This window comes from Rhinoderma darwinii, chromosome 3, assembly GCF_050947455.1.
Source record: "Rhinoderma darwinii isolate aRhiDar2 chromosome 3, aRhiDar2.hap1, whole genome shotgun sequence".
Classification (NCBI taxonomy): Eukaryota; Metazoa; Chordata; class Amphibia; order Anura; family Rhinodermatidae; genus Rhinoderma; species Rhinoderma darwinii.
In genome coordinates, this window is record NC_134689.1 from 17,540,924 (window position 1) to 17,567,083 (window position 26,160).

The window sequence follows — 26,160 nt, forward strand, 5'->3', positions numbered from 1 at the left end:
TCCGTTAATATCCCCAGGGGTCTGGAGTAGCTTAGCATCAATACCTAATACCTCTAGTGGGCTAGGGTGATGAAGGGGATAATATTGATATCCATTATCCATATTGGTCTGGGTATCGGTTTTTGTTGTATATATTAATACCCTTGCCTAGGCCGAGAAGCTTTCTGGCATCCCTCCTCCCCCCTGGCACCCGAGGCACATTCCCCACAATCCATCTAACGATGGTTTGGATCTCTGATCAAGACCACCCTATGTTTAATCAAGAAGGAGGTTTATAGAGAGGGGTCCCCATCATTTATTAGCCAGATCAGAGGCTGTCTCTTACTCTAGGGGACCTAGCCTGTCTGTGCATTAAACAGAAAGTCTATTGATTTCAATTAGAAATGTGCAATACTTAATTTCCCCTGTGGTGGCACTGCAGGGAAACAAAACACTTTTTGACGGGGTCCCTTACAGACTACAGATCAGATCATTGTCAGGGGACCCTTCTAACAAAAGAGATTGTAAAAATAGGACAAACCCATTAAGTTGTAGCCATAGACATGACATTTTAACCAGCCGACAAGTCAACTGACTAAATTTTTGGCTGATACTATCACAAATATTTAAGACTATGAACAATAAAATATTGCCAGATACAGCGGGAAAGATTGAACAAAAGTACAATACTGTCACTATCATCCCTATGCTCCTATCCCTACCAGCCCTGTAGGTCTTACCTCATGGCCCAGCCTTGCCATACAGTTATGTAGACTATATCACCAGGTTAATCTAACACCTATTGCACACGACCGCATACGGGCCGTGAAAAACAGTCCGAGTGTCGGCCAGATTTCCCGGCCCAACCGCGGTACAGGTGAACGGGACTCCTGGCATCATAGACAATTTATGATGCTAGGAGACCCTGCCTCCCCGCGGAACTGATGTTCCGTGCTGTATTATTTTGCCGAGAAATGCGGCCGACACTCGGACCGTTTTTCACAGCCCGAACTCGGTCGTGTGCAAGAGGTGAATCTAAAGTTCAACTAGTTATATAAAACTTTTCCTTTTAGTAGTCTATCTTATTTTATATTATAAGAGTCGCCATATATAATATTAGACAAAGAAAAAGGTAAATCAAAGAGACAAACCTACAGAATATAATTATAAGTTCCCGTGTGACTTTGTCAATCTGAGTGTTGTCATTTTTTCTTGTAGATTTCTATATAGAATTTCATTTCTTGATTAACCATGCACATAGTGTGCTAAATATACCGCCACCAGCACTTTTATCCCTGCAGGGGGCTCTGTAATAAGCCCGCTCTTTGCATCTTTGAAGGCGAGTCCTACTGTTAAAGTCTGATCCCACTCACTTTCTTACAGGCCAAGAATTAATTTCTCATTATGAGATGTCAAATGCACATAACATTAAAACCCACAGAAATCAAATCTCTTCATTCTCCATTTTTAGTTTGTAATAATTTGTGTATTTGCAGCACCTATGACTCCTACCCATTCATATTGTCCTATAACATCTCCATGACATGGACAGAATCTGACCTTTGATTCTCCATTGTTCTGCCCTTTGTATTTGTATATATATATAGTAATTCACTTTGAAGTTTTATACTATATTCACATCAAGAGCTGAATTCAAAATTCTGCTATATGACCTCGAAGCTCGCATCGTCTCCTGCTGGTTCAATGTCTGTACAGACCATGCTTTGCTGTGGTGCTCTGTGAGGGATATAACATTTACACCAGGGACTATATAATTGTTTTTCACAGAAGAAAGTTCCTATTACACAACCCGATATGAGCTATAAAAAAGAGCGCCGATCAATGAGACAGCTCGTTGATCGTCACTTGTTTGCTCCTTTCACAACGATCGTTTTTCCCCATAGATTTCCATCATGTCAGCACAGGGAGAGGTGCTGCCGACAACGATCATTTTTAATGCTGGATAAATGAGCAGATCAGCTCGTTCATCGACTGATCGTTGTTCTAATTACACAGAGCAATGACAAGCGTTCATATGAATGCTCGTTTGCCTGATCATTGGCCCATGTAAAAGGGCCTTTACATGTCCAACAAGGTGCTGTACCAGGGAATACTACATTATAGTATCTCAGATAATTGTTAGAGGTGTGTCTGTCAGCAGTGTTGACAGATTCCAAGTGGCAACCATCAGTAAACTAATGCAGGTCTGAAGGTGATTGGAGGAGATATGAGTATACAAATCATTATCAGGAAAGTAAGGTGTTACCCCAATATCCTTTTTCCATGGGTGATCTGAATATATGCAGGAATCTCTACAGATACTGTCAGCGATGAAACTCCATGAACCCAATGCAAAATCTGCAAAAGGGCCCCTCCACCTACCACTTATCCTTTTTAATACTGGTGAGTCCTTTGTGCCTGGGGCACAGGGGAATGGAGAGGTATTGGTCCTGTAAGTATATTAGAAAGTTGCTTTTTTTATATCTTAAACCCCTTTTTAACCCCCAGAAAAACCTTTTAAGTATCTAACATTATTAATGCAGTGCAGTTGTAAATTACTACAGATACCACGCCTCAAAGACACCTCATATTTGCTTATCCTCTATATTTGTGTTTTTATGGTGTGGCTTATAGGGATTGTATCAGGTTCGAAAAATAATCAGGTTTTTTTTCCAGAAATAGCGCCATTATTCTCTATTGTCTGCGTCTGGTATTGCAGCTCAGTCTCAATCACTTAAATATGGCTTAGCTGGAATACCAGACACAGGACATGCACAAAAGTGGTGCTATTTCTGGAAGAAAAAATACACCTTTTCTAATCTAAAACCACATTATGGTCTTCTAATAACCTTGTAATTTGTAGTAGGCAATATATTATCAATATTATAGGTCAGTGTCTTTAAGGGGTTGTCCAGTCAGAAGAAGTTGATGGCCTTTTCTCAGGATAGGCCATCAACATCTAATCGGTGGAGGTCCGACTTCCGGCACCTCCGGTGATCAGCTGTTTTGAAGGTGCCGCGGCTCTTGTATAAGCGATGCCTTCCCTTTCTTCCTTATCTGCTCGTACTGTGAATCGCGGACACAAGTGAATGAGAAGGAAGTAATATTGTGAACCGCCACTACAGGTGCGTCAGCAATTCATAGTACGAGCAGTAATGAATAGGAACAGCGATCGTATGGGCCACGCAGCCCCTTCAAAACAGATGATCGGCGGGGTTGCTGGGAGTCGGACCCCCACCGATCAGATATTGATGCCCTATCCTGAGGAAAGGCCATCAATTTCTTATGACTGGACAACCCGTTAAATCACAGATTTCTGTATCGATACTATTTAAGGGGTACATGACCCCCACCTGCCATTTATTATACTGGTGTCCTTTTATGGAGCAACTTCTACCTCTGCCCCTATAGCCTTGTCCCTGTATACTATACATGCTTATTCATATTATTAAAAGTGATTATCGTGAAAGGTTTTCGCTCTTAGGGTATGTGCACACACACTAATTACGTCCGTAATTGACGGACGTATTTCGGCCGCAAGTCCCGGACCGAACACAGTGCAGGGAGCCGGGCTCCTAGCATCATACTTATGTACGACGCTAGGAGTCCCTGCCTCTCTGCAGGACAACTGTTCCGTACTGTAATCATGTTTTCAGTACGGGACAGTAGTTCCACGGAGAGGCAGGGACTCCTAGCATCGTACATAAGTATGATGCTAGGAGCCCGGCTCCCTGCACTGAGTTCGGTCCACTACTTGCGGCCGAAATACGTCCGTCAATTACGGACGTAATTAGTGTGTGTGCACATACCCTTACTCTGAAGTAGCCTTGATGTTATAATTACAGCAGAAAAGTACAATCTTCAATGCAATGTATACTTCACTACCAGGCACAAATAATGTAGTCCTGATACTTCTGCATAGATATCGAAGCGCCGCTCGTCATCCAGAAGAGAAGATAATATGCTGCTCATGACATCTCTGATCTGCACCATCTGTCCCACTGGCGGATACAACCAACTGCTAATTATATGTTCAGTTTAGAAAATCAGCTCTGAAATGCAAATAGTTGAAGGGTTTTAGTAAGTAGAAACAGATCTGATCCTAAAATCAGAACGATGAACCCATTTCTATGGTGCAAGGACTTTTATGAATGATTTTGGACTAGAATCATTGAGAGAAACACTGTTGTGTTGGCTCCCTATATGCTGTTAGTGCTGTATTTAGCCAACGGGGTGGAGCTAACTTCCCTGTCTCTGATGCTCACCAATCAGCGCGATGCAGCTTGAGGGTAGTTCACACCCTGTTGGCTAACTACGGAAAATTAGCATATAGGAAGCCAACACAACAGTGGGCCATATCTCTGGAAAACACAAACAGCACTGGAATCAGGGAGACAGCACTATTCAGGTCAGTAAACCAGTTCAACTTATATGACCTAATGACAGATGCGCTTTAAAAGTGACCCCTCAAAATAAGCTGATCACAGTGGGACACCCAGTGATCAGATGTAATCAGGAGGAGAACATGGCAGTAAGTATTCAGTTGCCCTGCAGCGCCACCACAGGGGAAATTAAGCATTACGTGATGCCCATTGAAAGCAATGGTTTGTGCTTGTAAAGGATGGACATGCTGGGTCCTCCAGGGTGGAAATCACTCTTGGTAGTTCTTCACTCAGGCTAATTGAAGGAGGTTACGAATGATTCCATAGGGTATTTGCAAATGGTTTTCTAAGCACATTTAAAGGGGTTGTTTCACTGTAATACATGGACGGCTGGAGACCTCCCTTTATGATTTCCATATGCCCTAATATCCCAGCATGGAGTATTATGCACACGTAACAAAGGAACTGCATTTTTAACTGGTGCCTCTAGGTGGCGGTGCATTTCGCTATCACAGCACCTTCTAAGAGAAAAGCAAGATGTTTTTGTTGTGTTTTATATTCTACATAAGAGATCAAAAGGCAAGTAACGTAAATAAGGAATACTAAGCAAAAGTCTTATGTAAAGCAGATACTTGTCAGTGTCCTAAGAGGGTCAATAGCAACTTTTTAGATACAATCTTCCAAACCTCAGCAAATTCAAGGATGGATGTAAAAATTGATACTTTGAGGGGTTTATTGCCACACAAAGTGCTTTTTTTTCACTTTTCAATAAGTAATTGTAAAAATTGTTTTTTTCTCTTGCAGTATTTGACAATTCTAATCTCAGTTTATTCAGCAGAACTTGCAGCTGGTGTGCTCTCCTATATGTACTATGAAACAGTAAGTATTACCCTGTATAAAGTTATTTTCTACTATACAATGCAAAATAGGAAAACCTCTCTAGTGCCACCTACAGGTAGGTTAATGTTCAACCCTGAGACTTGAAAAGTTTTTTTGTTTCAAGGCTTTCTCATGGGTTCGACGTTTGCTTACAGGGTAGGCACCTATAGGTGGCACTAGAGAGATAGTCTTCCTTCTGGAGGAGAGCTATTTTGCATACTTTTTCCCATGGAGCATTGCCTTAAAGACTTCCTCCCAGCTGGATGTCTGTAAGGTGAATCAGTACTTTCCAAGGGGCAAAAAAATTCTATGGTGACTAAGGTTCTTTTCAGACACAATAACAAGGTGGTGCACTTTTGGGTGTTCCTCATCTGTAAGGGAATAGGTTCGGAGCAGTGGTGGATTAAATAGACCATTGATACAATTGAGTCCTATAGTGGCTTTATTCTTTTTGGTGGCCATTTGACCCCAGGGCAGCTGCCCTATAGGGACCTATGGGGATCTGCTGTAGGTTGGGGGCCCTTCTCATTTTGCAGAAATTTTGCAATGGACTGCATCCAGATAAAGCGGAAGACAACCCCACTTGCAGGTGGTGGGTCACTAGTGAATAAATAAAAGATTGTTTAACAAAAAAAATCTGCACATTTCTAGTATAGTTTGTGTTCTAATTCCTCACCATTTTCAAGATATCTGCTTGCTGTCAGTTATTGGAACCATTCTTGTGAACACTCATAGAATAAGAACCCATCATGACGTTGTCCTTGTCACTCAAATGAGGACTTGTTACAATGTATCAGCTGTAGTTACAAACTATAGCTGTGTAAAAGCAGCACTAGGTCATAACTGATTTTCAGTCTCTGAATGTACATACTTACTGAAAAACATCACAGATCTTGGAAATGTTGAAGAGCTAGATATAAGATATTATAAAAAGTTTTATTATTAAAGGGGTTGGGCTGATTACAAAAAAAGTGTGTTTTTTTTTGTCAGAAACAGCACCCCTCTTGTCCATGGGCCGTGTTTGGTATTGCAGTCCAGTCCCATTCACTTGAATATTTGCAACACCGCACAGGTGCAGAGGTCGCTACACTTACAGTACAGTTTTCAGAGCTGTGTCTTGTAATGAGCAGAGCACCTGTGTGATTATCACATGACCATGGACAAAATTCTATCCACTTAACAATAAAGGCTCCAATTAAATGACAACAAGCAGAGATCTTGAAAACCATGAGAAATTGATACAGAAAGTATATTGGAAAATTGTGTACATATTCATCTTATAAAGAATAACGTTTATTTGCTAAAGCGGTAATATTCCTTTAAGAAAATATTTTAGTAGCCTAATATCCAAGGTAGACACCTAAACGATTGTATACGTCCTATACGTATGTCCCTTCACTCTCGACTGTTTGTGCTCCTGTGTGTATATTTTGTACTGAAGTGTTGTATCGCACTGCACACAACATTCAACATGGTAAAACTTTATTTACACAGATGCAAACACACACCTGTATCTGTGTGTATATAATGTTTGATGACTGTGTGACGTGATCTCCCGACACAGCAGCAGGTGTAGCGACATAAAGGATCAAGCAATAAACAACTTGTGCTTTGCTGTGTAGACTGGAGCATAATGTTTTTTTTTAAATATATTATTAGATTTTTTTTCTACGAATAGATAAGTGAAGAACTTAAAGAAAGTCTTAATGAAACCATTGTACATAATTATGGGCAGCCGGAGATGAAATACATCACTTATGCCATTGATCACCTTCAGCAGGATGTAAGTTGCTTTATGTTTCTTTTGTGCAGATTTATTTAAATGCTGAACATATTTTACTGTTGTTTTAGTTTTTTAAGCCTTGTTACACCCTGTCTATAGCGCTGGCTGGTTGTAGTTTATAATCATTCTGCCAGTACATTTGCCAGTTCATCATGCATTGACTTTCTGGGGAGCTTGTACTTATAAACAGCAAACAATCTGGACAAGCAAAGCTGTAGTATAAAGCATGGGGGACAAAGCCACCATCAGAACTATCTAGGCCTTATGCAAGCCAATGGTCAGGGCCCTTGAATTGCCTATTATGTCCTTAAACCTTCAGCTAAATTAATTTTGAAATTAAGGGGAATAATATGATTTTCATGTATCCTCTCAGGCTCACATCATATATTTAGTGGGCCAAAGGGGAATATATCGAGCAGGGTAGTAATTGGTACGTGTATACTAAGGCCCTGTTCACACGTTTGATGTGTGATTTGGTGCATTTTACGCGCCGAAATACGCGTAAAATAAAAACGCTCGATGAAGCTTCCCATACAAATCAATGGGAAAGCGCATGCAAGTGTATTTAAAAAACGCGTTTTGTAAAAAAGCGTCAGGTCAATTCTTTGACGCGAAAAACATGCCAAAAACGCACAAAATGTTCCGATAGTCAATGAGAGTCCTAATTGCGCGCCAAAAAAGACACAAAAAGTGCAAACAAAACGCGTCAAAAAACACGTGAAAAACGCCTGTATTTTAAAAAGCGCTTCACAAGAAACGCTAGTGTATTTGACGCGTTTACGTGTGGTTTTTGTTCAGCACCGTGCGAACATGCCCTAACACTATACATGAAATGAAGGGCACCATGTTGGGAACCAGATTTGCACCCCATTGCCCAATGCATGGGTCCCTTTCAGTTTATAAGTAAAACTCCATGACACCCATGCGGCCGATGTTGGATAGTGGCTGGGTGGCAGTCCACAGGAGGGTTTTTGCCCCTTATTTGCCTGGACCCCTGACAGCGGTGATGGTTGTTTTGATGGGGGTAGGACAGAGCAGCAGCTTGAATTTCTGCTGAGATGAATTATAGTCTTCTAGTTGAATAGGGATCTCGTCTGGGCATGGTGAGAGTTGTAGTTCTACAACAGCTGGAGAGCCACAGGCGGATGCATCAATGCAGAAATCCAGTCACTGATCACAGTGGCGGATTAAGAAGACCATGGGCCCTGGGCTGTTACCCAAACTTGGGCCCCCCTTCTCCACCACCACCCTGCCGCGCCGTAACTATTGCTAACACTACCTAAACACTAGTACACAAAGTAGGCACATTATGCACAAAGTACACACAGTACGCACATTATGCACAAAGTACGCACATTATGCACAAAGTACACACAGTACACAAAGTAGGCACATTATGCACAAAGTACGCACATTATGCACATTATGCACAAAGTACGCACAGTACACAAAGTACCACATTATGCACAAAGTACACAAAGTAGGCACATTATGCACAAAGTAGGCACATTATGCACAAAGTACACAAAGTACGCACATTATGCACAAAGTAGGCACATTATGCACAAAGTACGCACATTATGCACAAAGTACACAAAGTACGCACATTATGCACAAAGTATGCACAGAACACAAAGTACCACATTATGCACAAAGTACACACATTATGCACAAAGTACACACATTATGCACAAAGTACACAAAGTACGCACATTATGCACAAAGTACCCACATTATGCACAAAGTACACAAAGTACGCACATTATGCACAAAGTAGGCACATTATGCACAAAGTACGCACATTATGCACAAAGTACGCACATTATGCACAAAGTATGCACATTATGCACAAAGTATGCACAGTACACAAAGTACCACATTATGCACAAAGTACGCACATTATGCACAAAGTAGGCACATTATGCACAAAGTAGGCACATTATGCACAAAGTAGGCACATTATGCACAAAGTAGGCACATTATGCACAAAGTAGGCACATTATGCACAAAGTACGCACATTATGCACATTATGCACAAAGTACGCACAGTACACAAAGTACCACATTATGCACAAAGTACACAAAGTAGGCACATTATGCACAAAGTAGGCACATTATGCACAAAGTACACAAAGTACGCACATTATGCACAAAGTAGGCACATTATGCACAAAGTACGCACATTATGCACAAAGTACACAAAGTACGCACATTATGCACAAAGTATGCACAGAACACAAAGTACCACATTATGCACAAAGTACACACATTATGCACAAAGTACACACATTATGCACAAAGTACACAAAGTACGCACATTATGCACAAAGTACCCACATTATGCACAAAGTACACAAAGTACGCACATTATGCACAAAGTAGGCACATTATGCACAAAGTACGCACATTATGCACAAAGTACGCACATTATGCACAAAGTATGCACATTATGCACAAAGTATGCACAGTACACAAAGTACCACATTATGCACAAAGTACGCACATTATGCACAAAGTAGGCACATTATGCACAAAGTAGGCACATTATGCACAAAGTAGGCACATTATGCACAAAGTAGGCACATTATGCACAAAGTAGGCACATTATGCACAAAGTACGCACATTATGCACAAAGTAGGCACATTATGCACAAAGTACGCACATTATGCACAAAGTACGCACATTATGCACAAAGTACGCACAAAGTACGCACATTATGCACAAAGTACGCACAAAGTACGCACATTATGCACAAAGTACGCACAGTACAAAGTACGCACATTATGCACAAAGTACGCACAGTACACAAAGTACACACATTATGCACAAAGTACACAAAGTAGGCACATTATACACAAAGTATGCATAGTACACAAAGTACACACGAGTATGCACATTATACACTAAGTAGGCACATTATACACGAGTATGCACATTATACACAAAGTACACCTTGTAAACACATGAATATGGACATTAAACATACATGAATATGGACATTAAACATACATGAATATGGACATTAAACATACATGAATATGGACATTAAACATACATGAATATGGACATTAAACACACATGAATATGGACATTAAACATACATTAATATGGATATTAAACACACATGAATATGGATATTAAACACACATGCACTTACCTTTTATGTCTTCACTGCAGCTCTTCTCCTGCTCACAGCACAGAGCCCGCCGACAGTCTCCCCTCCCCCATGTCCCGACAGCTAGCAGCAGAGATGTTTAGAGCAGGGAAGGGGGGCTGGAGGGGGAGCTTCTAAAGCAGCACAGACCACGGCTGCTAAGTAGAAGCAAAGCTCCCCTCGCCTGACAGGTGCGGTCCTGGCACCGGGGCTCCCTCCGGTGCTAGCGACGCCACTGGGCATGAGGGGGTTCGGGCGGTCATAGGCTCCTTGGGCCCCCTGGCAGTCTTGGGCCCCGGGCGACCGCCCGAAACGCCCTAATGATAATCCGCCACTGACTGATCATATCAATGGCACAAATCTGAATGTGATGTATCAGAAGTTTGCTGTTCAAAATTCAAGAGCTATTTCACATCCGCTATAGATTATAATATACTGTATAATGATGTCTGATTGATCGAAAAAAAATAGTTTTGGTATGGTACTAGATCAAGAAAACGCATGTGTAGCTCAAATCTTAAAGGGGCACTCCGCTTTGGAGGACCCCCTACTTGTTAGAAGGGTCCCTTGAAAATAAGCTGATCACACAGTGTCCCTCTGCTGGGACCGTCATCGATCAGCAGTTATGTGTAGGCATTAAGTGTTCTGTTTCTCTGCAGCGCCACCATAGGGGAAATCAAGTATTACACAGTGCCCATTCACATCAATAGGTTATCTGTGTAATACAGGACAGGTCCTCCAGAGCGAGAGTGGTTATTTCGACTTCTCATCTTCAGAATAAGCTCTAGCTACAAATACATCCTATAGACGAGCGCAAAAAGGAAGGTCAGTCATAAAGGGCAAATCAATATCATAAAAATACAGCAAATGCTGCCTAAGTATATAGTTTATAAGGCAAAGAACCTAAGACGAGGCTTACTAATACAAAGACATTTCACCAGATGAGAATAACACTTTCCAAATTCATAGTGATCGATTTTCGATATGACTGTACTGTGACAACTTATATAAAAATATCCTGCCTATATGTACATTACCTACACTATTTACACAACTAACGTTAAAGTGAAGCTCCAGGTTTTATTATTACTGGATATACAGTCAATTCTAAAATATATCATCTTAATAAAATAAAAAAATTATATATATATTTTTTCTATTTTCTCTTATTTTTAGTTCATTTTTATTACCTGGAAACCATCAACAAGCAGGTCTGTTTTCAGAAAGGTTCTCTTTCATTAGTTATTCTGGGATAAGTCAGGTTGAAGGGTATATTACTATGCTAATAAGCCAATCTGAACCCCTGCTCTTTGGCTAGGGCTACACTGAGACTTTTTGTAGCCCTTTTGATTGATTTTAAAGGGGTTGTCCCAAGTTGATAAATGGAGCTATAAAGCTCCCCCATGTAAAAATAAGAAGAATTCTAATTACCTGTCCGTCGTCCAGCGATGTCGTTTTCATGATATCGTTGATTGAAGTTGCGGTCGGTCCCTCTTTGTATCCTGCTCGTTGCCTAGGTTCCCGGCCACCGCTATTTACCTTTAGCGGTGGCCGCGCATGCGTAATGACATCCTCTGCGCCATGAGCAGAGGATGTCATTTGCTCGTGAACGCGCATCTCGGCGCATGCGCAGAAGATGCAGTGGAAGGCACCCGTCGCAAGGAGAAGTCTGCGCTCCGCTAAAGGTAAGTGTGTATATGTGTGTGTGTGTGTGTGTGTATATATGGGTGTGTATATGTGTTTGTGTGTGTGTGTGTGTTTATGTGTGAGTGTATATATGGGTGTATTTGTGTGTTTGTGTATATTTTTGTGTATATGTGTGTGTGTGTGTGTGTGTGTGTATATATGGGTGTGTTTGTGTATATGTTTGTGTGTATATGTTTGTGTGCGTGTGTGTGTTTTTGTATGTGTGGGTTTGTGTTTGTGTATATATGGGTGTGTTTGTGTACATATGTTTGTGTGTATGTGTGTATATGTGTGTGTTTGTGTATATATGGGTGTGTTTGTGCATATGTGTATAGGTTTGTGAGTATGTTTGTGCGTGTTTGTGTATATATGGGTGTGTTTGTGTATATATATGGGTGTGTTTGTGTATATATGGGTGTGTTTGTGTATATATGGGCGTGTTTGTGTTTATATGGGTGTGTTTGTGTGTGTGTTTGTGTATGTGTGTTTGTGTATATTTGGGTGTGTTTGTGTACATGTGTTTGTGTATATGTGTGTGTGTGTATATGTGTGTGTGTATGTTTGTGTGTGTGTGTTTTTGTATATGTGTGGGTTTGTGTATATATGGGTGTGTTTGTGTACATATGTTTGTGTGTATATGTTTGTGTGTATATGTGTGTGTGTGTATATATGGGTGTGTTTGTGCATATGTGTATAGGTTTGTGTGTTTTTGTATACGTGTGTGTTTGTGTATATATGGGCGTGTTTGTGTATATATGGGCGTGTTTGTGTATATATGGGTGTGTTTGTGTATATGTTTGTGTGTGTGTGTTTGTGTATGTGTGTTTGTGTATATTTGGGTGTGTTTGTGTACATGTGTTTGTGTATATGTGTGTGTGTGTATGTTTGTGTGTGTGTATGTTTGTGTGTGTTTGTTTTTGTATATGTGTGGGTTTGTGTATATATGGGTGTGTTTGTGTACATATGTTTGTGTGTATATGTTTGTGTGTATATGTGTGTGTGTGTGTGTGTGTGTGTGTGTGTGTGTGTGTATATGGGTGTGTTTGTGCATATGTGTATAGGTTTGTGTGTTTTTGTATACGTGTGTGTTTGTGTATATATGTGTGTGTTTGTGTATATATGGGCGTGTTTGTGTATATATGGGTGTGTTTGTGTATATGTTTGTGTGTGTGTGTTTGTGTATGTGTGTTTGTGTGTGTTTGTGTATATGTTTGTGTGTGTGTGTGTGTATATATATGGGTGTGTTTGTGCATATGTGTATATGTTTGTGTGTATATGTTATATTTGTGTGTTTGTGTACATGTGTTTGTGTATAGGTTTGTGTGTATATGTGTGTTTTTTGGAGTTTATGCGTGTGTGTTTGTGCATGTGTATATGTTTGTGTGTTTTTGTATATGTGTGTGTTTGTGTATATATGGGTGTTTGTGTATATGTGTGTGTTTGTGTGTATGTGTTTGTGTATATGTGTGTGTGTTTGTGTGTTTGTGTATATATGGGTGTTTGTGTACATGTGTATGTGTGTGTTTGTGTATATGTTTGTGTGTATGTGTGTGTTTGTGTAATATATGGGTGTGTGTTTATATGTGTTTGTGTATATGTTTGTGTGTGTGTAGGTGAGTATAAGTATCGGTATTGTTCACATTGCTAACTTTTTTTTTATGTTGTTGCAGATTTTGATGTACCAATTGGACTACGTCTTCGATTCGTTGGACTACTGCGTAGATCTACGTTTTTTGAAAATTTTAATAAAATGGTTAACGAGGGTTTTGTTGGGGATTTCTTATTTCAATAAAAAAAAATTGTCTTTGTGTTTTTTTTTAAAACTTTATTAGTGCCTAGATAATGGCAGTTGGCTGATTGACAGCGTCCATTATAAAGGCGGTACTTAGTGTTAGCCGGTGCAGAGGCTAGCACTAACCACCCATTATTACCCCGGTACCCACCACCACCAGGGGTGCCGGGAAGAGCTTGGTACGATCCAGTACCCGACCATCTGTTGTGATGGTCGGGTACTGGGGCGGCCGTAGGCTGGTATTATGAGGCTGGGAAGGGCCAAAATCAGTGGACCTTCCCACCCTTGTAATGCTAGGCTGCTGTGTTGTATCGGGCTGGTTATAAAAATGTGGGGGACCCCCACGTCGTTTTTTTTTAAATGTAACAATAGACGTTGGGTCCCCCACATTTTTAATAACCAGCCATATACAAGGCCGCAGCAGTCTGGCATTACACGGGTGGGAGGGGCCACTGGTTTAGTACATTCCCAGGCTAATAACACTGTGTTGTATGTGGCTGGTTATGATAAATTGGGTGGAACCCCATGTCTTTTTAATAAAAATAATAAATAAATAATAAAAAAAAATGACGTGGGGTCCCCCCCCATTTTTATAACCAGCCAGATACAACACAGCAGCAGCAGCCTAGCATTACAAGGGTGGGAAGGTCCACTGTTTTTGGCCCTTCCCAGCCTCATAATACCAGCCTGCGGCCGCCCCAGAGCCCGACCATCACAACAGATGGTCGGGTACTGGATCATACCCAGCTCTTCCCGGCACCCCTGGTGGTGGTGGGTACCGGGGTAATAATGGTGGTTAGTGTTAGCCTCTGCACCGGCTAACACTAAGCCTCCCCTTAGTAATGGACCTTGTCACTCAGACAGCGGCCATTACTAAAGTGATAGTAATAAAACTTGAAAATAAAACACAAAGATATAGATAAAATATTTTATTGAAATAAAGCAACCCCAACACAACCCTCATTAACCATTTTATTGATGAAAAAAAAAGCGTCATCTACGTAGTCCTCGAAACCGATGTAGTCCAAACACCAAACCTGTAAAAAATCAAAAATATAAAAAAAAAATGAAATAAAACATGTCGTAGGCTTAGTTTCACTTTCATGTGTGATACTGACTGTTATACCATGTATAGAAGCCTGCGGCAAAGTTGGCTTAGATACAGGGCGCCAGCAGACAGTATCATACATGGCCATACAGACATTTATACAAACAAACATACATACATACATACATACATGCAAACATACATACACATATACACATAAAAACATGACAACATACATACATACATACAAGCAAACAAACATACATACATACATACATGAAAACATACATACATGCAAACATACATACAAACATACATGCACATATACACATACAAACATGACAACATACATACAAGAAAACATACATACAAGCAAACATACATACAAACATACATAAATGCAAACATACATGCCTACATACATGAAAACATACATACATGCAAACATACATGCACATATACACATACATACACATACACATACAAACATGACTACATACATACAAGCAAACATACATACAAGCAAACATACATACAAGCAAACATACATACATGCAAACATACATGCACATATACACACATGCACATATACACATACAAACATGACAACATACATACAAGAAAACATACATACAAGAAAACATACATGCAAACATACATACATGAAAACATACATACATGAAAACATACATACTTGAAAACATACATACATGAAAACATACATACATGAAAACATAAATACATGCAAACATGACAACATACATACATGAAAACAAACATACATGCATGCAAACATACATACATACATGCAAACATACATGCAAACATACATGCAAACATACATACAAGCAAACAAACATACATACATACATGTAAACATACATGCACATATACACATACATGCACATATACACATACAAACATGACAACATACATACAAGCAAACATACATACAAGCAAACATACATACATGCAAACATACATACATGCAAACATACATGCACATATACACATACATGCACATATACACATACAAACATGACAACATACATACAAGAAAACATACATACATACATGCACATATACACATACATGACAACATACATACAAAAATAAACTCACCTAAGACGTTCCCACGAAGAGCTGAACGGTCCCGTCACTTTTCTCCCATTCACAATAACAGAGCGGTGGGCGCAGATGACGTAATCACGTGGGCCTGATATGATTACGTCGTCAGCGCCACAACGCATTGTTACTATGAATGCGAGCGGCGCCAAGAAGAAGGATGATGGCAAGTGACGGGACCGTTCAGAGCGCCGTTAGAACGTCTTAGGCGGGATTCACACGAACGGGTCGTTCCCGAGCCTGAGTGCCGGCCGGTAAAATCGGCCATTCTGCCCGGCCGGCTTGCATTAAGTTTTGCATCCGTGCCGGGCCGGGCAGATCCAGACAGTGACATCAGCGGCAACTCTTGAAGGGGAATCCCCATGTGTTCGGGGATTCCGCTTCAGGAGTTTCCCCTGATGTCACTGCCCAGATATGGACAGAGACATCAAGCGCTCTGTCCAGGAGAGGAATCCCCGAAAACACGGGGATTCCGCGGCTAGCACATAGCAGAGCGGGGAGATACCCCCCCGCTATGCTATAGTGGCGTCGCTACAGTAGTAGCAGCCGCAGCAGCTGCTGCTACTAGCGGCGCCATCGAAGGTGTCGCCGGGCCAGGAAAACAAGCAGGGGACGGGAGCCAGCGCAGCGCTCCCTTCCACCTGCTGTACACCCCGCCCCTGCCACACAGTGTACAGCGATGCCATTCGTCCAAATGGCATCAACTCCTCCTCCTCACATGCACTCTGCGCTGTGAGGAGGAGGAGATAGAGTGCAAGCTCCGGAAAACCCGGCCATCACTCGGAACACATTCCGGTGATGGCCGTGTAATACCCGGCCCCATAGACTTCTATGGGAGCCGGGCGGCCGGGTACCCGGGCAAAGATAGAGCATGTCCTATTTCCCGGCCGTCAAAAAATCGGTCGTGTGAATAGCCCCATTAGGGGTCTATTATTCCTAATGCAGCCGGGTGCCGGCCGATTTATGAACGGCCGGCACCCGGCCGGGAAACCCTGCCGTGTGAATGAGGCCTTAGGCGAGTTTCTTTTTTTTATATATTTTTAGTTGTTCGCCGGGTGCTGATGCAGCACCGATGCGGCGGGTACAAACATTACATGTAGTGACAGGGTGGGGAGGGAAAAGTGGCTTGCCGAAACGGGGTGAATGTAGTGTAGTGTAGTGTACCTACACTACACTACACTACACTACACTACACTACACGGTAAGTTCGTCTCAATCGGGCTTATCATGCCCGCTTGAGACGAACATTCTCCCGATGTTGCTAGAACTACAGTATCTAGCAACATCGGGAGCGCGCGCACTGCAGAGCGGAGCGGCTTGATTGATATCGGGCCGCTCACGCCCCTTTTTAGAAAAGATAACCAGCACTTGCTGAGTTATCAAGTGTAAAAAAAAGGCACTTAGGAAATTAATTTTTTAAATTTTTCATTTCCTGCTTAGAATGTTTAAAAAAAAAAAATTTGAGTCAACTTGGGACAACCCCTTTAACTATTGCGTGACAGCTGCCGTCCACAAAATGCAACTCAATGCATTCATTTGGACAGCAGCTGTAGCTCAATAGTTGAAATCAATCAGTAGCGCTGCAAAACGTCTCAGTATATTCAATGTACTAAATAGAGACACATAAGAAGAATAACAGATCCATCAACAGCAGCCTGTTGATTGTTTCCAGATTGCAACATGATTATTGTACAAAGTCATACAGTAGTGTATTGAATTATCATTGGGCTTCTCGTCTGTATATCGCAGTTTGGCTGTTGTGGCAGCACAAGTTATGAAGACTGGAGTTACAGTATATACATCAATACAGCAGCTTCTAGTGGTCGTAGAAAGGTGCCTGACAGCTGCTGCAAAACGATGATTTTAACTTGTGGCGAACGGGACCATCCCTCAAATATATATAAAGTAGAGGTAAGAGATAACACGCGGTTTCTTGACCGTTATTGTACTGAGAATTATTTTGTTGTCTGGAAATTACGTATTGCTCGTAAGGTGCAGTGGGTGAGGGTAGAAGCAATACATAGGAGTCATGCCACAGCTGTGGTGACTAAAAAATGGGGGGCTGGTGTCTAACCATGGCTCCCCCAAATAAAGATCCCTGAATGAGAGCTTGGATGAGGCTCCCGCCACCTGCTTCTGACCCAAGATCCTGTAGGGAAATGACTAAGTAAGGCCAGAGTATAGGGAGGGCATAAGGGGCACGTGTCCTGGGATCTTCACAATCTTGCGCGCCTACAGCCAATTTTTCCAATAGTCATTCAAATTAAAACCGGAGAACCGGCTGTCTGGTCGGGTGCAAGGGAGCCTTGACCTGCCATTCACAACGTAGTCTGGAGACTAGTTTTAGCCTAACAGACGACCTCTTTCCACTCAGGCTGGTGCCATGCATCGACTTTATCATACCCACCTACGCAGAGAAGATCTGGCTTGGCTCTGAAGACCTGGCCTGGTCATGGAGGATGGGTGGTGGAGGCCACTAGGTCATTGGAGAGTTTCAATATGTGGTTGCAAAAGGGGGTAAGGTGAGGTCTGGGTCCTAGAAGTGGGATGGGGCCTCCACCAAATTTTTTGCCCAGGGGCCTGCACCACAAGAAAGGACCTGAAGTCCCAGTGAGTTATTTCCTATACAGGTTTCCGGTAGGTCATGACAACGTCTCAGAACCTTAGTGAGGGCCATGTAGGTAAGACTTTGGGGGTACAGTGGGAATTAAAAAATCAACTTTTTGCACGGAGTATCGCTTAAAAGAGTGTGGCACCTCAATGCATTCTACTATGTGACCTTGTGGCAGATAACTGTGCCCATCAGAGATAGCGTTCACCCGTTCACCCTCAGAATTGCACATATTAGTCTGATATTGCCGCTTCTCATTGCAGGGCGGATGTATTACTGTACTGGAGACATTTATACGGGAGCACCTCCTTCTCATCGGAGCCGTCTCTATAGGCATTGCCTGCTTTCAGGTAGGACACTTTAGTTATAATGATTTATTTATATGGCTGCCGCTTAGTTCTAGCGATCAGTCGGGGGAAGATTTGGGCATAGATTATACTTGTATGTAAAACACTGTATGCCTTGTAGCTGATTGGTCGAGAGGTATCACCTGACTGGCTCCATGACACTTTAAAGGGATTATGTGGGGACCAAAAATTATTACATGATTAAGAGTCGTCATGAAAGAAATGCAAAGTCCTTAGCACAAGGTTACCTGTAGGAGTGCAGACAGTAGCTGAGGCTTTGGCACAGATGGAGCTTGACGTGGCAGGTGGCGCCAGACGTGGCGGATTATACTAGGAGTGGCAGATGACACCAGACGTGATGTATGACAGCAGGCGTGGCAGATGGCACAACACGACTCTAGAGCACTAGATGAAGCTCGGGAACAAACACAGCACGGGATACAGGATACAGAATATGGGAACACTGAGAGCAGGATACAACTAAGGCACCATTTGCAATACGTACATGCGTAGCCAACAACAATGACACTCAGGCATGGAGAGGAAGGGTGGAGTCCTTTTTATGGTCCAGAATGATCTGGGGATAGGTTAGGGTAACTTTAGTAAGTGCGCGAGCTGGCCCTTTAAGACCGGGGACAAGCGCAGGCGCGCACCTTAATACACAGTCCAGGATGGGAAGGCCACGCGAACTGGCGTCTCCGAGGCGGGAGACGCTGGCAGGCAACCAGGAGACTGCGGTCGCGGTCGTCCGACGATGTGAAGCAGCGGCAGTCCGTGGCCGCAGTCGTTAAAGGGCCAATAGGTCCCTTTGTCAAATAAAAACACATATTATAAATTCCACATGGTAGGTGGGGGCCCTGTTACAGACTTTTGCATTGGGGCCCAGAAGCTTCAGTGACAAAGTTATGTCTGTCTGCAGCTACCACTAGGGGGAGTTTAGGAGTTTACTGCATACTGTTTATACATTGAATTAAATAATAGATCAGTATGCAGTGGGCTCCAAACTCCCCCTAGTGGTGACTTAAGGTAGCCAGAAGTTTATTATTTAACTGTATGTCCATACAGAGGAGTTGGAGCTCTGTAGTAGAAAAACAGAGCTCTAATTGCTATAAAAATATAATAAGAAAATAATCAGCGCTATGTTGGGGTTAAAAACCGACTAAGTTACATAGGACTGCATACACCCCTGACATTTTAACCAAATCTTCATCACTCTCACTTTAAAGGCAGAGAATGTTCTATTTCCACTTTACCCTCAGAGCGCTGGCATGATACCCTCTCTCATGCCATCCAAATATTAGGTCATTCTTTTTATTTTAGCAACCAGGCTTCTCTTCATGTCACAAATTGACCCTTTTTTAAACAATACATTTAATTGTAGGTACAATAAGTGCCCCTTGATCTTTCTGTATCTCAACTGATTCTACATCAGAAATGATAATATTAGCAGATGATGAATAAAATTGCACATAATTTAAAGAATTGAATGACAATATCGCCATCTGCTGGACAAATTGTAATACTACAACCGGAGTGTTCCAGAACCTTCTAATGTATATTTGAGAATTGAGTATATAACAACCTACTCGTGTGGCCTAAATTACTCACAACAGCACCTCTCCCCTCACCATTGACTGTATATAGTATATTTCAGTTGGCAGCTGCAGGGAATTTGATTGCCCCTTGGCTGCTTTTCTCATATAAACTGTAATGCCCCTGCTTTAGACCATAGGAGTGTATTAATTGGGTATTCACATCTTAGACGTTTATGGCATATACAGTTTACATTTAACCAAAGTTTGTACATTCTCCAATTAAGTAATTCACGGGTTTAAAGGAGTTTTCCATGAGTCAATATTGATGGCTTATGGATAGGGTGTCATTTTTGTTTTTAACCGTTTTTTGGAAAAATCTGACAGACCTATTGACGTTATATCGACACGCTGGTGACCGCCTGTTATACTTTCCTTGTTTATCAGCTGTCCGGAGTGATGCTGAGCGCCTGTTTCCTGCATATCCTCTATAAGGAAGAAAAGGAGGCCTACAACGCTATGTAAGCACCTGCTGTACAGTGGTTTCTGGGATCAACGCAGCTCATCAATTCAGGAAAAACATGCACAAAACAAGATTAAAAGAAACAAAAAAAAAATTGATGATTCTCACAGCTGAGAGTTTGTTACAATGGCACCAGGCAATCCCTGTGAGAAAAACCACATCAGCAGTACAGCGTGTTGCGGCAAATGTTTTTCTTTTAAGCCACGCCTCTAATCCCACCCAATCCCCGCCCACACACAGTATCATGCTCCCATAGTGCCTCCCATACAGTATAATGCCCTCCAGCTGCCACCATACAGTATAATGCCCCCATAGTTGCCACCATATAGTATAATGCCCACACAGATTCTCCCACGCAGTATAATGCCCAAACAAATTCCCCCATACAGCCTAATTCTCCATAGATCTTCCCATGCAGCATAATGCCCCCATAGCTGCCCCATACAGTATAATCCCCCAATACAGTATAATGCGCACACAGATTCCCCCATACAGTATAATTCCCCCATAGCTGCCCCCACACACCGTATAATGCCCCATAGCTGCCCCCATACAGCTTAATGCCCCCAAGGCTGCCCCATACAGTGTAATGCCTCCCTAGCTGCCCTTATACAGTATAATGCCCCCTTAGCTGCCCCTAGTGCCAGTGCTCTTGTAGATAGTGACACAGTGCCCATGTAGGTAGTGCCCATGTAGCTAGAACCACAGTGTCCCCTGTAGATAATGCCCCTATATAGTGCCACAGTGTCCATGTAGATAGTGCCACACCCCCCTTAAAGATAGCATCACCCACCTGTAGATAGCGCCATTGGGACTACCTCGAGGCGTGGAATCCCCAGCCAGAGCATAGTCCGGGGATTTCACTCCTAGAGAGAAGCCCTGATGTCACTGTCCATATATGGACAGTAACGTCAGTGGCTACTCCTTCAGCGGAATCCCCGTTGCCGAGTCTGGCTGGGAATTTCGCTCCAGGTGGAGCCCCTGACATCAATGTCCATATATGGACAGTGACCACAGGGGTTTCCTCTAGGAGTGTAATCCCCTGCCAAATTATCGGCAACGGGGATTCCGCTCAAGGAGTAGCCACTGATGTCACTGTCCATATATGGACAGTGACGTCAAGGGCTGCACCGAGTACAGTGCTTAAAGTAGCGTTGTACCCGGGGAGTACTCGGCGAGCGGAGGAGCTCCCTCTGCTCTGAACTAATTCTGAAGCAGGGGGCTTATGGTTCCCTGCTTCAGCATTGGGTTCAACTGCATCTGCGTCCTGAGGACGCAGATAAAGTTGACAGCTGTACATACCCCCGGCCACCTGGGACAGCGGGATGCGGCCTGGAATCCGGGACTGTCCCGCTGAATCCAGGATGGTTGGGAGGTATGGCTTAGCCTTGCTCGGTCTTCATTGCAGCCTGCGGAATGGCACAGATTTGCTATTCAGGTGTGTGCATTTTATATTCCCTGTTTGACTTTTATGCCGAGAAAAGCTCCTAACAGTGCCATCCATCACCCAAAGACTGTAATGGTATTCGTTTAGCGTAAATGTTATGAACTCTGATGACATATACATAAAACAGCTACTATTATAGTGTATGGGTGACAGATGCCACTGTTATGCATCCGTCACCTATAGGTTATTATGGTATCCGTTTATTAGATACGTCATTAAAAGCTATTGGACAGCTCATGATGTATCTGTTAAACAGATGCCTGTGACATATGCCATACAATGGCATCCGTCACCCATAGACTCTCATGCTAAGAAAAATTAATGCTGTGCAGTATACATTCTTTTGCTGGATGCCTTTGGATATAATAATGTAGTCTACTAGGCTATTCTATCCAGCCAAAGTATACCCCCCACGGAGGTCAAAACAACACCATTATAGCCTCTGTGGGTATAAAAGGAGCCTATGGGTACGTTTAATATATGCGTATCTGTGTGTTTGGTGCAACTTTCTAAATACTTCTTTATTCAAAATTATTTTTACTTTTTGAGATACGGCTGCTTTGTATCCTGTATACAGAGCAGCTGTATCTAGCGCTGAGACCTGAATCCGTCAGGTCAGCGGGACTGACGGTTCGGTTCCAGTGACAGCGGGTCCTGCATGTCTCTGACACCCAGGATCCACCTGTTATCCATGACATCTAAGTTATGCACTTAGATGTGATCGGTAACAGCTCGATCCACGCAGGACCCGTTGACACTGAAACCGTCAGTCCTGCTGACCTGACGGATACAGGATTCAGCAAATGATACAGCTGCTCTGTATACAGGATACAAAGCAGCCGTATCTCAAAAAGTAAAAATAATTTTTAATAAAAACGAATTATAAAGTTTCACCAATGACACTGATAGACATTTTTATATAAGAAAAACATTTTCAAAAGTTGTACATGGCCTTTAAATGTGGTGTAAAGGGGCCAAACCTGTAATAGTGTACACAGGGCCAGGTGATGGGATGAGGACCCCACACCAAATGTAATCGGCCCTAGGTGGACACATTCTTAGACAGTGTTCTCAGTAACAAATTTGACGATAGAATGTAAAAAAAAAAAAGTAAAAGAAGAGGAAAGGCTTATATTAGCAAGTTTTTTTATTCTTTTTTTTTTTTGGGGGGGGGGGGTTGCTTTTTTAACTCTATCTGGCACAGAAGCTTTCGAGTATATTGATGTGTTACGATGTTTACCGTAGTTGGTTACAATTTGAATGCTTTTTAGGCAATGTTTAGACATTTTCTATGTATATGGTGATGTATGTAGATGCTCTCTCTGTATAAGTATATATAGTGCATGTGATACTGTACATACCAGATGTCATCCTTGTAATGGAAAAATAAAATAATTACATGTCTAAATATTTTTTCCCATAGGGAAAAAAACAAAAACAAAATTGAGTCTCTTTTGGTTTACATACATCTTCCCCCAATTCCAGGACAGGGAATATAGAGAATCTGCGTTCCCCTGCTGATTACAACTGATCACTGGGGGTCCTGCGGTCGGACATTGTCGAGAGACCTTTGTAACAAAAAGAGATAATTCATAGTAGAGAATTCAGTGAAATTTGGCCTGTCCCCGCTCCTGACACGTCTGTTTTAGAAAATACTTCTATCCCCCATAAAATAACAATTCTAGAACACATTTTCTAACAACTCTGCGCTTTTCCATTCCTCTGTTATTCCTCCTGGAAATGTATAACTAAATTGACAACTCGGTGTTACAATTCCCCTTGCCTGCCACTGTCAGCAGTGGAGGATTAAAGGGAACCAGTCATTAGTTTTTAGGGTACTAAATCTTTTTGAGCCTGTACTCCGCTGCATTGATTTCCGGAAAAAGCCGAACAGAAACGAAGCGGCTCAGCGTTCACACGAGTGCTTCTGCTTGTTTTAGTGATCGGTGGGGGTCTCAGTGCTCGGACCCCCACCAATCAAAACTTCTGACATGTCACTATGACATGTCAGAAGTTGTTTGGATGTTTAGTTACCCTTTAAAGGGAATGTGTTGCTAGCAAAAAATGTATATTTTTTTTAGTTAAACATTTAGTGTATAGGTGATTAAACATTGTTCTAATTTTTTTCACGAGTCAGGAAATATTATAAATTAGATTCTAATTTATAATATTTTCCATTGCTGGTCACTAGATGGAGCACTTCCCAAAATTGCAGAATTGCATGTGGTAAAGCAACCACATTGCTTTATGCTGCAAAATTGGAAAAAAATCCCTCGCTCTAGTAAGCTCACAGAATCCCCCCTCCTTTATCCTGGCTAGTGCCGGGAGAAACGAGGGGATTGAACGGTCAAACCTCCTACACTGTGTGTCGCCATTTTTTGAGCTAACACACAGTGTAGAAGGTTTACATACAGTAGTAAACACACACTGAAACACGAACATACATAGAAATCACTTACCTGCTCCTGCCGCCGCCGCTCCCTCCGGTCCGTCCGCTCCGTCTGCTACCTCCCGCTCCAAGTGCACAAGTCCGGAAGCCGCGACCGGAAGTAGTAATCTTACTGTCCGGCCGCGACTTCCGGTCCACAGGAAAATGGCGCCAGATGGCGCACAGTTTAACTTGGACTGTGTGGGAGCGGCGCATGCACCGTTCCCACACAGACGGCGTACACCATAGTGGATGGAACGGGCCCCGTTTGCATTCACTATGGGACTGGAGCTGCCGTATTCCATGTCTGTATGTGTCATTAATCGACACATACAGAAATGGAAAAAAAAATGGCAGCCCCCATAGGGAAGAAAAAGTAAAAAAATAAAAAAAAGTAACACACAAACACACAAATAAATATAAACGTTTTTAATAAAACACTGACATCAAACTGATATAAAAATTTTTTGGGGGGTGACACTGTTCCTTTAAGTACTCACAGTGAATGTTTGCTATGGATAAAGTGATATACTCAGGGTATATTTGTCTCCCAGAGGACCCCGCTTACCCCCCACTATTTTATGCTTTGTATACAGGGTATAGCACGTTGTACAGTATATAGAGCAAATAAATAGAGCTAGAGACCTGCTTAGTCTCTGTTTACATCTGCATTGGATCCCGTAACAGATTCTGTAACTTTTGACGGTAAAAATAGCGCAGCATGCATCACTATGTATTCCGGTAAAATGACGGACGCCATGACGGAACCCAATTATAAGTCAATAAGGTCCGTAAGGCGCCGTAGGTGCACGTCACACAATTTTTTCTTCTTCTTTGACGAAGAAGAGCAACAGAATTGAAGAACGCAGGTGTGAGCAGAGCCATAATAGGTCCGGTTTAAAGTTGTAGGATTTTTTTTCCAAAATTGCTATTCAAAGTTGAGCCACAAGGGGTCCTCCTTGTCCTCCTGCAGAGTTATAGGAATATAGTAACACTCAAAAAGTCCTGAAAAATGTGACGACATCTCTGGTGAAGAAGAGGAAAGCACGTCGCCTTTTTCTGCCCTTATTTTCCATCTAGCGGATCAGCTTTGTGTCGGGGACGGGGTCATTCCTGGACATGTAGCGTCTGTTTAATGTAATGTGGGAAATTTTTCTGCTTAATAGGAAGAATCCAGTGTAATAAATGAACAAAGTGCCCTCAATGTGCCAAACAGACGAGAAAAAGCAGAAAAGATACATGAAATTAATTGTTATGTATGAGATAGGACAAGGTCAAAGGCAACCAATTTAGCGGAAACCATGAAAAATACAGAATTTATTATCTACGGTAACATTGTGGCAATCCGGTGTGGACTGTGGATTCTCCTTGTGGGTAACGAGAAGATTGTAGAATGTTTAATTGGACTGGATTCGTCTTCCTGTCAATGTTATTGGGTAATAC

The 26,160-nt window shown here is 42.2% G+C and overlaps 1 protein-coding gene across 4 annotated transcripts in view; it reads left to right on the forward strand.

Annotated features, from left to right (window-relative positions):
* LOC142748788 (tetraspanin-11-like) overlaps positions 1 to 22,852 on the forward strand; it is a 131,317-nt gene extending 108,465 nt beyond the window's left edge. For all 4 annotated transcript variants that reach the window (XM_075856051.1, XM_075856052.1, XM_075856054.1 and 1 more), the window contains 5 exons: positions 5,166 to 5,240; positions 6,919 to 7,023; positions 17,579 to 17,740; positions 18,704 to 18,790; positions 20,767 to 22,852. In XM_075856051.1, the coding sequence (XP_075712166.1) occupies positions 5,166 to 5,240; positions 6,919 to 7,023; positions 17,579 to 17,740; positions 18,704 to 18,790; positions 20,767 to 20,844 (507 nt within the window). In that variant the 3' untranslated portion in view covers positions 20,845 to 22,852. The remainder of the gene's footprint in view (positions 1 to 5,165; positions 5,241 to 6,918; positions 7,024 to 17,578; positions 17,741 to 18,703; positions 18,791 to 20,766) is intronic.
* Positions 22,853 to 26,160: the final 3,308 nt, after the last annotated feature.